Source organism: Larus michahellis, chromosome 12 (assembly GCF_964199755.1).
Source record: "Larus michahellis chromosome 12, bLarMic1.1, whole genome shotgun sequence".
Lineage (NCBI taxonomy): Eukaryota > Metazoa > Chordata > Aves > Charadriiformes > Laridae > Larus > Larus michahellis.
In genome coordinates, this window is record NC_133907.1 from 7,717,306 (window position 1) to 7,731,099 (window position 13,794).

Consider the following 13,794-nt stretch of genomic DNA (forward strand, 5'->3'; position numbering starts at 1 on the left):
TTTGTACACGAAACAACCGGTTTCCTGAAGCAGGGGGATTTACAAGAAGTCCTCCCGTGCGGCCTGAAATTCCTGCTTTGTTTCTCCCAGCCAACTCGTGCCATGTTCGTTATCTGCTGAGCTAATCTGCTGGTGTAATGTCACTGGCTTCCGTGGAGCTGTGCTGAAGGACAGGCCTGTTCTGCTAAAGCTGGGACTTTTCCTGAAATAAAGCCTTAACTTGTAACAATCACGAACTTGCTGAGTAACACGTGGAGGTCACAGAGTTTAACTGAGGTGGTGAGATGATGATTTCAGAAGGGGAAAGGGGCAGTGCAGGAGCTGCCAGGGGTCATATCTGATATGTCAGTGAAAGCTCATCTCCAGCGGTAGCAAGAAAATTATATAATATTCTTATACTTCACAGCCATTCACTGAAATTTACGTTTCCTTGCATAGTTCAAAGCTTTTATGCCTTCAGTGTACTAAAATAAGGTCTCTCCATGCTTATGTTTTCACTTGACAGAAGTTCAGCAAATGATATTTTTCCAGGAAGAAAAATTGGCTCCAGCTGTCCTAATCCTGCAGTGACCTGCAGGGTCACTCTCCTGCGCTGAAGAGGAGTATTACCTCTGCATACCGCGGCAGCTGCAGGAATTCACAACTGGAGTTGTAGAGAGTTTTCCCAGATCGTGCCCTGGGAGCAAGGAGCATCAGAACACGGTGCCTATGAGGACAGTCGATATTGTTTTCTATGGAGAAGTCCAAAGAAAAGAAAAGAAAATTTGGACATTTTCCTCAGCCCAAAGCCATGAGGGCAGCTGGTGGTGAAATAAAAGTTTAAAATCAGCACCATGAGGGAAAGGCAGGACTGCCGACGCCGCTTCACCTCCATGGCAGTTGGCACCAGGCATTTGCCAAGCCAAAACCTGACCACGGGGGCTTGCCCTCTGCCTGAAAGCCAGCACTTGTCCCCAGCTCAGCCCATCCCGTCGTCTGCTGGTACAGTCCTGGCTCCTCCTCAGGACAAAAAAGCATCATAGACATCATCCACAGGGATCAAGCACCCTCTTAAAGACAATTACTTTTCTTACTGCTAATGCTCCTGCAGGTTCATGCTGATTGTGACGGGGCCAGCTTCTCACTAAAGTAAAGAATGAAACACACGGCCTACAATAAGCTTTTCCCCTACTTTTTCTTTTTAGTAAGCCAGGCTCCTCATGTTTTCTATTTCAGGCTTGGGAAGGGGAATTGTGGAAGACTGATGGGGGGAAAGTACAGCCAGCGGGCTTCAAAGCCGTGACAGCTGGTGAAAGCCATGACCCAGCCTTTGCAGAAGCTGTATTAATGAAGTGAAATATTTAACATAGTATTGTTATCATCAGTGCATATTTGATGGAAACATAAAATGCTCATACAGGAGAATAATTGTGGTTCAAATGCCTGTCCCACCCACTAAGGCACTATGTGCACAATAACTCTCTGTTTCAATCCTGACACAGTAACGTTTTATCTGTTCTAGAGGCTCCCACATGAAGAAATAGCTGGTATATATTTTGTAATTCTCCCTCTTTAAAAAAATAGTGACGGCAGGAACCTGTTTTTTTGTGATGGGGGAAGGAGAGACAATAACAGATCACCACTTCTCTTCCTACATGAGCACTGTGAACCACAGTCAACGTCTGGAGAAACTAGAGGTTGCAATACATAGTTTGAAAAATCATGTTCAGGCTTTTTCTGGTACGCAGCACGAGCGAATGTTTCTCGTTCAGCGTGGTGTTTCAGCCGAAGCGCGTGAGCCAAATTCTGCTTTCCCATTAGCGTGAATCCGGAGGGATTCCACAGGGTTTTGGGGGGGGTTATTTCAGAGCGAGACCCCAGCAACCCGGGTGCAGCCTCACTGGCCGTCCCCGCTGAGCCGTACAGGGAGCATGGTAGTAATTACTGATGATTCTGCCTCCCTGGAGCTCCCCGCACTGAAGCAATTATTCTCTCCTTTTCATTACCCATTCAGACCGCTTTGGCTAAATACAAGACAGATTCAACAATTAATATGGGCTCCATAAGAGACAGTGGGGAAAACCTACTTGCTGAAAACATAATTCTCCGGTAACCACTAGGAATCGCTAACTATAAGAGAGCCAGATCCAATAAAGCTTAAAACTTAAGCAGAAACAGTTTTCCCTGTAACTCTAAGTCAGGCGTTTCAGTTTTGGAGGCATGTGAGTTTAGATGTGCGTTTCTTGTGTCCAGTTCAAACCAGCACCTGCTCTCCAAAAGATGGGGATGTTTGTGTTGCTGGTGTGATGTGTCTGACTCTACCTCCGCACCGTCTTTTGAGCCCCCATCTGTCACTGGATTTCACTCCAGGGATCAAGCGTACAGGAATGCCAGCATCTTATTTTGAGGTACATCAATTGTTGAAGGCCCAGGTCTGTAACACCGTCGGTCATTACACCGCCTCTGAGTTTCTGGAAACCTACTCTACAGTGGGTTATTGCTGTAACTTACATTGATCTGCTAAATCTGAACCTCAGAGGTCTCATTCAAAGTTTCCTAGAAATGCAAGGTTACACCTGAAAACTAAGAGTTGCGGTGTCGTTTCCCACCTGCAGGGAAGTGTTGGATGGGGCAGAGTCTCCCCTTCTCTTCTGAAATGACTGTGCCAGTGTGCAAAAGCTCTCCCTGCCGGGACAGCCTTCCCCGAGATGTGGTATTAAAGGATGCATTTGGCAAGCATTTTCACTGAGGAAAATTTCCACCGGGATATTCAGATGGTATGAAATGTGGTTTGGATATTCAGGTTGAGCTGAAACCACAGAATAGTGGAAAGGGAGACGGTTACATAGCTCCTGATGGATGTATTAAGTTTCCATGAGAAATGACTCTGCGTCACCAACTCCATTTACTTTGATGTCTGCTTCCTTCCAGGGCTGGCTGGAACCAAATCACCTATTTCAGTCTTGCAGCCCTGCTGGATGCCTTGTACCTCAGCTTGTTTCTCTGACCAAAGAAGGCAGAAACTTACCCAATTTACCCTTTCCACTGTCTTCTTGCACAGGAATGAATGTGAACTCAACGAACTTGGAATTTTTCACCGCAACCAAAGCATCTTTTATTGCACAACTCGTCCCTGTTTTTGGCTGTTACTCAGACAGGGGTGCAGGGCAAACCCTGCAGAGCTCGGGGGCCGGTGTGTCAGCCCTGGGGCAGTCGGTCCAAGCCTGTCCGGAGGCCGAGGGCAGGCGCATCCTGCCGGGGGCCGGCCCAGCTCTGGAGTTTATGTGTCTCACACGGCTCTCCCCACTTGGGATCCGGGGTAAATTAAGCAATACAAATGTCAGGCTGCTCCTCCCTCATCTGAAAGAAGGAGGAAGTCCATGACTCACTTCATCCATCCTCTTGGGACTGAAATGGGAAAGGCTGAGTCAAAGTTTCATTTGTGTTTTGTCTGAAACTGTCAGAATTTGACTGGAGTTATGCCTAACTTTTTTTGCCTCAGCTGTTCTCCTGCAGGCTCCTTCTCCCAGCTCTCTCCAGTGCTGCTAAGGTTGTACGGCTGCTCATCCCTCCTGCTCTGCTAAATAAACCTTGACCGTAACAGCCAGACACAAGTCCCCACCTTAAATTGACACATCAGCCCCTTTCAAGGCTACACATAGCAAAAGGAGATGCAAATACAGACCAATATTAATCCGCTCTTCAATTGTCAATACTTGAATGGTGTTGGCTCTCATTCTGGACACTAATAAAAGAAACTGGCTAATGATGTCTAATTGTTGGGAGCTCTGTGCCATTAATTAACAGGAAGTTTTATGCAGCTGTCAGATGCACAAGCTGAGTATTTCCTGCAGGGGAGAAAGATTTATTTGGTGACAGTTTCATTATAGATTTTGGATAGAAAAAAATAGCATTTTGATCACTGGAAAATTATGAAAGAAGCACACGGTTTCCTCTGCTTTGGAGAGGATTCTCCTCTGCGCCCATCATGCTCCCTCCACCGCTACCCAGCTAAATAATTCCCAGGCACGAGGCAAACAAAACCCCCTGTGTGCACCTCTGGTCTGTCCTTGATGAAAACATGGGATGTCAAAGAATAATAAAGCCAGAGCTGAAATATGCCTGGAAGAATGGACGGATAATTGTCCGTTAGGATCACATAACTGGGAAAAATTAAATCAGTATAAACCTCGCTCTGATCTCTCTAATTTAATAAGGTTAAACCAGTGTAATCAAAAGATCATCTCAGTGACTGCACATCGAATTAGCTCTCAGTATAATTGCACTGATGTTGGAGGAGTCACAGCAGAAAGATATTTCCTCTGATATTTGCTGCAGTTATTTCTGTTGTTGTAAGTGCTGCCAAACCAGGTCAGAGAAGGATGAGCTACGAGGAGGAGGGGAAGGAGAAACGGCTTTGATCTCGCCACGAATAGCCTTGATCCTCTGGAAAGACACTGAGAGTATTCACACTGCCTGCTTCCAGGTACCCAACTGTTGCCAGAATTCAGGGATCGGACTTGAGAGAGAAAAGCACTTCAGATGGGAGTCACAACAACCTCCTGGTTTGTCCAGGTTAAGGCAGATTCACAGCACAGCCCATGCGGCATCCAAAGCAGGTTTGTCCCCTCACTTAAGCACTCATGTTAAATGCCCAAAACTAGGCAGTAACCTTTTGTTTTAAAAGTATCTAAATTATTCCTGTCCAGTTCAAGTCATGAAGGGGAAAAAATGCCTGGATGAATAATGGCAAACACAATTCTGTGGAAAATAAAGGAAAGCGTACAAACGTCCTTCAGCAATACTACCATCTGTTTGGGCTCAATTCTAAGAATAGCCTTTTTTGAGGAAAAAGAGTATTTTTATTCTTATATTCACAGCACATGCCATAAGGTGAAGTATATGATAATCCAAATTATTTCTTTCACGATGCACACTAAGTTTGTAAGGCTGAATTTGATTACTTTTTAGGAGCAAATAGATCCACGGAAAGCAAAAAAACGGTGCAAACATACACTGAATCTTAATGACATCTTCTTAAAGAATTGAAGTGTTTCTGGAATTAAATATTTACATCTTCCATTTCAAAATTACTTCATGATAATACTTAAACCCGAGGAGAAAGACCAAAAAAAAAAAAATGTGAATGAAGACTAGTCCAGAGTCACTGAATGGGTGACTGCTTTCACAGCCAGGTTGGTATTTTGTTGCCATGTGCCACCCAGAGACCATTCCCAAAATCAAATTCTCTCTCTGGACAGGATTATGAGACTGAACTTGTCGGGTATCATCCGAGCTTGTAGGCAAGGATTTGCAATATCTAAGGTGATAAATTAAGGGAAAAATTATAAGGATGCTTGACCCAATGCTTGAAGACCAGAGGGAATCAGAATGCCCACTCATCCTCCCATGCACTGCTGAGCTGGTGGATGTAATCAGAAGCTCTGTTTTCATGCTAATAGTTTCTTCATCTTCCTCTGAAGCATCTGACACCATTCACCACCAGCACACTACCCTTGTTACAAATCTGTTTCTTTTTCATGGCTAATAACAGAATTATATTCAAAACCATAAAGCGACGCAGAAATAAAAGTGACATCCAGATGATGTAAGCAAGTCAATAGGGAAAAAGATTGCGGGGATTGCAACGGTATTCCAGTTTATTTGAATCTTGAGACACACACTGTGCAGCCAACGCACTACTTGAAACAAGCTGATTAATATATTTGAACGCTTGAAGCTGACAGTCAAGTGATGTATGTACAGCAGGCTTGGATGAAAGGAAGCCTAAAGAGAACTTCTGGGAACCCCTGGCTTCGGGATATTGCGTTAATAATTAAGGAGAAGTTGACAATGTGCTTTTAGTATCTTCACGTGGTGACAGTGTTAACAACATTGCTGCTGTCGCCTCCCCGCTGTGCCAGGGAAGAGCATGGTCTCCCTCGGAGCCGTACAGCAGCATCCAACCAGTCCCCAAACCGGTTGATGGTGTCACCCTGTGTGAGCCTTTCACAACTCTTTGCTATCGCTTTCTTCAACTATAAAATAAGTATTTTTTTTATTGGTATTACGACAGCCTGTGGGAATCCCAGTTGCTGAAACCAAGTTTTATTGGCTGAGGTGGTGTGAAAACTCAGAACAAAAAGCCTTTCGCTGCTCCAGACACCCCCAGTCTGAGCGTGGGTTTAGTGACTCATGTCAGGGAGCAGTAAATTGCGACAAAAGGTTTAAAATATAAACAGTTAGTCAGTTAGCACATTATGGAAGGATATTAAGATCCACTTTGACTCCAGCAAACAGTTATGTCATTAAACGTACTTTACTTTTTTCTGCCGTTCTGGGAATAATCGGTGTTTGGAAGGGGGTTTTAGGTGGTCAGTACAACGCCGCAATTTCCAGCATCAGAGCATTCCTGTTGGACTGCCCCAAAGCCATAAAGTCGAGTATGCATTTGAACAGGTTTGGGTGGCCAGGACGCCGAAGAAGAGAAAATATGTTGAGAAGGGCTGGGAAGGTAGACTACTCCACCCCTCCGTGTGTTTGCGCCCGGTGTTTGTGAGCACTCCCTGGGCCGATTACAGGAGGCAGGGACAGGGGCAGGGGCAGGGACAGAGCCATCGGGGCTGGGCGAGCAGCACCTCACCCCCACCAGCTCTGGCTCCCAGGGCGCTGGGTGCCCCGGACGCCCTCCCCCAGGTAACTCCTGCTGCTGGTTTGGCTTTTCTTGGGTTTTGCTTTTGCTCTTCCTCTGCTGCCACTTCTGTCCCACGCTTGAGCTCAGTCTTGCGTGTGCTCTCGTGCCAAATGATCTTGGGAGCTCCTACAAGTGCTTGGCTTATTTTGTTTGGGTTCTAAAGTACCTAATATAAATTTTCCCTTTGGGTGCACTGGCTTTTTCTGCAAAACGGCAGAAGAATAGAAAGATCAGTTTCTACCGGTCAGGTTGGGACTGTTCACCTTCGTGGCATTGTTGAACTGTTCCCTCCCTGAAAGCCCAGGGTGTGAATGTTTGAATTATTTTGCTTTTCCCATTTGACTACAATGCCGAGTGGCTGAAAGAATTGTATTAAAAACTGCCCCTAGAGCCTTAAGGACTGTAGTTCTGCATGTCCTGGATGCACGGCCAGCTGCCAGGTTGCTATTCAAATTGTTCTTGGGTGTTTCTTGTTTGCCCTGGGTGAGTCATCTCAATCCTTCCTTCTCCCGTCCCTTCACTACTGTCTATTGTGTGTCCATTTCTCCTCCTTAGCCACTGACAATGCTCAGATGCGTTTGTCCCCTGGTTTCATCATACCCAACACGTGTCTGAGTTACCTTTTTCGGCAGGAGAGCAATTGAGAGCTTCACTGAAGGAAGGTAAGGAGACTTTCTAAAACCCTATGCTATTACGAGTCCTTCCTTGGCTCCCCATGAATCAGAGCAGGAGCTCTGCCTTTCTGGCCGGACACTGACATGTCCCCATGTCCACCTGTTTTCCGAGAGGCAGGATAAAGGGCAGGGATGTACTAAAGGGCTTAGGATCCAGTCCTTGCCCCGCGGCCACAATGCAGGATGCTTTTTGCATGCATTAATGCGTGCTCGGTCCTTCCTCTGCATCTGGAACACACGCAAGTTTATTTAAGTCTTCCCCCAACGCCTGCGGAGTGAACATATCTGTAATGAAATGAGACGCAAAGAGAACTAAGTGAAGTTGATTATTTTTACTGACATTTAAGTACAACATATGGCAAGTTTTAGTGGGGAATTAATTGTGTACTTTTTTTATTAATAGAGGTGCAATGCAGGCAATTGTAATATTCTCGGTTGGTCAATACATTAGAAAGGTTGGGCTTATCTGGCTTTAGCCAGAGTACACAGTAGATCACAGATTTTATTGTAATTTTCTCTCATAGTGTTCAAAGCTTTTACCATTCTGCCAGGACCAAAACAACGATTTTTGAGATTGAGAAAAAAAGGAGAATTTCACCTATTTTACCAGAATTTCACCCCCAAGCTCATGCTTGGGGCACATTACGCTTCATATAAAGTTAAAAAAAAAATCTGAAAAATGCAATTTTCTTTTGGATTACTTTCTACATTACAACAGAAGCAGTGAAGCATAATTTGGGAAAGGAACTGTTTGAGAGCTGTGTCTGATCTGGAGGCTGGTAGTTCATGTTCCTTTTTAAACCAGTCGGGCTGCATTCCAGCTGGTCTGAACGAGCCCCCCTCGAGGATAATATCCTTGAAACTTAATCAAAAAATCTGTATGTAGAAAGGTACCCTAGGGTTGAGAATGAGCTTACTCCTGTTCCTCTCAACTTCTAAGAGTTTTCTTCCCATTTTGAAAAAAGTCTTGCATCAGGGTCATCTCTTTTCCACTCCCAGTCCCCCAAAATTGTCTTGTCTCTGTAAATGTTGTGAAATCTCCTCTCATAAAATAGACACCTTGCCAACAGCACCTCTCAGGTCTGCTGGGGCTTTGCTCCATACTCACAGCTTACTACAGAGACCAGCTTCGTGCTTTTTCACAGGTAGAACAAAGGACCCAACTAGGTCCTGCCTGGCGATTGTACCACTAATAAAAACCCAGGATTAATAACCAAAACAGAGGAAAACCACCCTATGGAGAGACGAAGCCAGCATCCCAAGAGATAGTGTAGGGCTCCCAGCTGGACGGAGGTCCTCAGTGGTTGACAAGGCCTGAGTCTGTCCACCAGGAACAAGCGCGTGGCCAGAACCTGAAAGCTCCCCAAGATTCGTCGGTCTCAGGCAAATCCCTGCACCCTGGGAGTCCTCAGCACCTTTGGAAAATCCTTTTGCTTGTGTAAGGATTTCAGCTGGGTGCCAAAATGGGGCTTGGTGCTTAGGTTTTGGCAGCCCATGTTGAAAATGCTGGTCTTCATAAACAGATTGGTGAAAAAAGGCACCAAACGAGCCCAGTGGGACCCCCTTATTTTCCCTAAAACCTTCTTTGCTCCACATTTAATAACTTTAGCTTCAAGAGAAAGTTTTTCTAATAAGAGAAAAATTGATTTGTTAGTACAAACTGGAGTCCTGAGCACCTTGGGGAAGACATAACCGTTTAATGTGAATGACAGAGCTGGAGCAGAGCTCATTCATGTAAATCTAGAGCCGCAGATGGGTGCGATAACATGCAATAGTCTCTGCAGCAGCAATTTCTAGATGCGATGGCAGAAGCGAATAGCTGTGACATTACTTGCTTGGAAACTTGAAACTCTGCAAATTCAATACCATTTTGTATGTGTATATATTATCACTTCTGCTGATACTCAGTTTTGTCTATAGGTGGCAGTGACCTTTCATTTTTTTCTGTAAAATAGGACAGAAGCTTACATACATCTGTATCTTCCTAATTTTAATAAAGGATCTGGGCCAGGGCTGTGATGCTGCACCATTGACTGAGCTCTGCACCCAGAGGAATGGCCACAGACTTGTCACCTTTCTTCAGTAGCCACTTTGGCCCCAGAGCATGTCAAATGTGTAGTTCTCATACTGCACGTACAATGCAAAAATCAGTGTAAAGCAATAATCAGTTACTGTTGCATGGAGCGAAAAGGTCTGAAGACACATCATATACGCATGTGGTGTTTTGGGATCATATTCCCAAGAGGGTTATGTAGCAGGTTTCTCCCATTTTTAGCAAAAATAGCCTCCAAGTCTTGTCCAGCTTTCTATGACAGAGAGGGTTCTGATGAGTGAAAATATTTTAAAATGCCATATGACCACTATGTGTGTTTTATTTCAGTGAGAATTATTAACTCGATTGTAGAGTGTGTAATCTCTCCTAGAGCAAAATATGCCAGAGATCAGAGCCTGTGATCTCTGCTCTGTATCCGCTAAAGATAACTTACCTGACGTGAGCAGAGCTGCATCAACAGGAAACTGGAGTGACTGAGAATCAAGCTACAAATCATTGTCAAAATAAAATAAAATAAATAAAAAGGAATTTAGTTCTCCCACTCCCCACAAATATGTGCAGATTTTACAGCACATGTGAAAAAGGAAGCACGTAATCTGCAAATATTCCATCCACTGCTTAAGTTGTCTCCTGGCATAAACCAGGCGGCCTTGTGATGGAAAACAAAAGTAAATCCTCCAGATTCGACCAGATACTAAATTTACCATCGAGACTAAGCAGTAGGATTTGAATCTTGTTTTCTTCTCTTCCGATAGGATAATGCTTAAAGTTGCTAGGAAACAGAATTACATAGCAAGGACAAGAGGCCATTGTACATCCACGGGGAAATGTTGGCTGTTTTCCACCATAAATCAGAAGTTCTGATTTATAGTGGAAATATCAGCTGAGAAGATAAAATCCCTGTAAAATAACTCTGCACTCTGCAATCAAGGCTCAGTCCTGCAGCCACTACTTATGCAGCGATTCTCAGCAGCGCAGGGCTGCAGTTCATGTTTCAGCATCAGTGGGGGCCGTTCAGTGTCCGGAGCAGCACCAGGCACTTAGCAGAGAACAATAACCATCTCTGGAGAGGGGCCCAGCTTGGATTTCACGTCAGTTAGCATGCAGCATAAAATAGAAGCCAGACCTGGACCATGCCTGTAAAGCAAAGGTTTGTAGATTGGGGTTAGGAAACAACCGGCTTGAGCTCTGTAAAGAGTAACTGGAAGCCGACGCTTGGGGCTGTGGGCTGGACGGAGAGCTGCCCCCAGTTCTCGCACTCAAATTCTAGTGAACATGATTTAGCAAAACTACTATTTTCCTTCTTTTCTACAACAGCCAAAGGCTGTTTAACTAAAACACGAAAGAAGTTGCTCTCATCCATACCTCTGCAGCTTGCCCTGATTCATACAGGCACAAACCAGAGCAATAATAAAACAGAAGTGCCCTTGGTACCCATGGTGGCTGGGCAGGACATCCAACGGGATGAGCACTGAGGCTGGAGCCGGCTCCAGCCCCCGCCTTCCTCTCTTTCCTCTTTAAAGGTGTGGCTCAGAATAGCTTCTCCTTATTGTTTATTTGTGTAGCTTTAACAGTATGTATACATCTATATCCTGAGCCAAAGTCAATAGGAACCTTCCTCTTGACTCCAGTCTGCTTTGCAAAGTTTCAACCATGTTGCAGGGAATGTGTTTGGCCCCAAAGAATCTACAGTCCTAAAGCACAGCAAGCTTAGAAGGTACATAAATGTGTTTTAAATTTAGGGAAAAGGAAAAGAAAAATAAAAAAACAAAACCAAAAACGTAACAGGTTTATGTGTGCTTCTACATAGGAAAGAGGCTAAAATTGAATCATAAAATCATAGAATGGTTCGGGTTGGAAGGGACATTAAAGACTATCTAGTTCCAACCCCCTGCCATGGGCAGGGACACCTCCCACTAGACCAGGCTGCTCAGAGCCCCGTCCAACCTGGCCTTGAATCAAACGCATTTCTCCTGAAACAAAGTTTAAAGAAATCAGAACAGTTTCACTAAGTATTGAATTATCTAATGGACTAGCTAGTAACTAACAGCTAAGATTATGCCTGGGTTGTAGTCAGAGCTGTGACTCCGGTAGATACGAACATAAAAAAGCCATTTTAAACTGACTGGCTTAGGTCTCAGTGGTGCTGCACCTGCGGCAACACAAGATGCTCCAAAAACACGCCCAGGACCACAGAGGAGTCCTGCGCTGGCAGCTTCGTGGCGCCTCCGACTTGCTGCAGCCACGGCCTCGGCAGTGCTGGAACTGGCCAAGGAAACGCAGCTCAGCTACTGCTGTGAGCTGTAGTCGCCTGGCGAAGCCGTCTAGAGCAGGGCAAATACCTCCACAGCCACAGGCGAGAGTTTTCCCCAGAGGATTTGTTATACAGAACTGCAGGACACACAGGGCCTAATTTTCAGAGTTTAGGTGCACGATGTCTTGACGTGCTCCCTCTGTTCTCTTTTCTTTTCTTTTTTTTAAATGAAAGCTAAAGAAAAATATAAAACTCCACCACACTGCTCTAATTTATTCATTTATTTTAGTCTTCCTCACTTTATTCTGCTGCTAAGTCCATGTTACAATCTACCGAGTCCTAACGAATGATGCAGGCGCGATTGCTTCCAGTTTTCCGCAACAAACAAGAAAAGCTTCTTAGTTTGTACCACTTTTAGCGAGCAGCTGCGAGCCCCTGCACATAGTTGGGTTTGGGTAAGACTGGTTGGTGCAGACTGCTGAGTGGGGCAGGTGCCCTTGGGAAAGCAGGTGGGGCTTATTAGGAATTTAAACATCCTGTTAAAGCCTGTCACCTTTGGCTGTCTCTTAATTTGAGTTAGGCAGGAAATTCATATAAATGAGAAAGAAAAGGTGGTTTGGGGTTTTTTTCTCCACCTTGCAGGCACCATGGGGAACACAATGAGTGTCCCAGAGGAAGCTGAAGAAGACAATACCTGCACAGTAAAGAGCTATCAGGTAAGAAAGAGCTGCCCACTATCATACTCCCTGGTTACTGTATATTGCAATTTTCAAATCCCATGATGTGCCCAGTCCTAAGAACTGTATTCTTTGCTATTTCAGGCTCTGTCTGAATCTCCTGACAATATTAAAAATGGTTCTGTTGCGTTTGTTGAGACTCGCTCTCCTGTAATGAATGGCGAAGGTAAGTACTGGGAAAGGGGGGCATATTCGTGCTTCTTTTGCCACCAGACAGGCAGAGAGAGGTTTATGCTGGAGCAACAATAAATATTGGTGCATGGTCTCAAAGTAAAAGCATGTTCCAGCTCCTACTTCTGAATCAGTATGTGTGTTTTTTTCAGAAGCTTGAAAGTCTAAAGATAACAAAGAGTAAAATAGGAAAATGTTTCCAAAGTCCTTGGGAAGCTGTTTGTTCTAAGGACTTGGTTCTGTATCTGGTCCACAAAAAGTGGCTTCATAGACTGAAGATTTTTGGTTAGCGTGAAGTATTACAGGGCAGGAGAGGTTTGGCGTTGGTCCCATTCGGGTTGCTCCACAAACCTCAGGGTGTCCGGTGATAAACTACCTCTGCTTGGGCTCTGGTGGAGGTAGTGCCTCGACCGAGCCTTGGAGGAGTCCCTGACGCAAGGAGCACAAACTGAGGCTCTTGAAAGGGCAGCAACAGCACCAGTGTGAGGGTCAGTGGCCTGTTGGTGAGGTTTTGTGCGTGGGAGGGACACAGTGGAGTGGTGTTTGGCAGAGGGCAACAAGAGAGCAGTTCATGTGGTGGAAGGGAGAGCGAGTTGTCTTTAAATGACATCACGGCATCCCTGCTGCTAGCAGGGAGGTACCAGGTGATGTGGAAACTGATAGTCTGGGGGGATATGCAGGAGGCTATTTAAAAAAAAAAAAGGGGGACTGAGTTAATCGAAAAAAGTAAATTTATGCAGGCTAGAAACTACTGTAGGAAAAGGTGATAGAATCATGCAAACCCAAAAGAAATGTACTAGTGTAAATTATTTAAAGCCCCAACTGACATTGTATTAAGGTGACAAAGAGAAAAAGAAGGGAGTAGGAAACTGTTTGGGGGCGACTTCTTTTAGAGACTGCAACAAAACACATACTTTTGAAACATCCTGCATGCACTCAGTCTTCTGGGGGTGTTTTGAGTAGTTTAACATAATTAAAAGAAAATTTTGCAAAATTCTTTGCAAACTGGTTACAAAAAATGAAATAAAATAAAATACAGGTTCTAGCTACATGTTCTCATCTAAAAGACTGTAAAGTATTAGAAATCACCTCTGCATTTCTTTGAAACAACATTTCTGACCCTTTCAGTAGCAATTTCAACAAATGATATGACAGAAATGTGGGCGCCTTTTTGTTCATCTAAACATTTCCGTCTTGATCTCCGATTCCTGGTCCTGTGTTCTTTAGGAGAT

At 44.6% G+C, this 13,794-nt stretch overlaps 1 protein-coding gene across 4 annotated transcripts in view; it reads left to right on the forward strand.

Moving 5' to 3' along the window:
• Positions 1-12,271: 12,271 nt before the first annotated feature.
• The window catches only part of BCAS1 (brain enriched myelin associated protein 1), a 50,597-nt gene continuing 49,074 nt past the window's right edge, over positions 12,272-13,794 (forward strand). For all 4 annotated transcript variants that reach the window (XM_074605285.1, XM_074605284.1, XM_074605286.1 and 1 more), the window contains exons 1-2: positions 12,272-12,370; positions 12,476-12,557. In XM_074605285.1, coding sequence (XP_074461386.1) covers positions 12,302-12,370; positions 12,476-12,557 — 151 coding nt within the window. In that variant the 5' untranslated portion in view covers positions 12,272-12,301. The remainder of the gene's footprint in view (positions 12,371-12,475; positions 12,558-13,794) is intronic.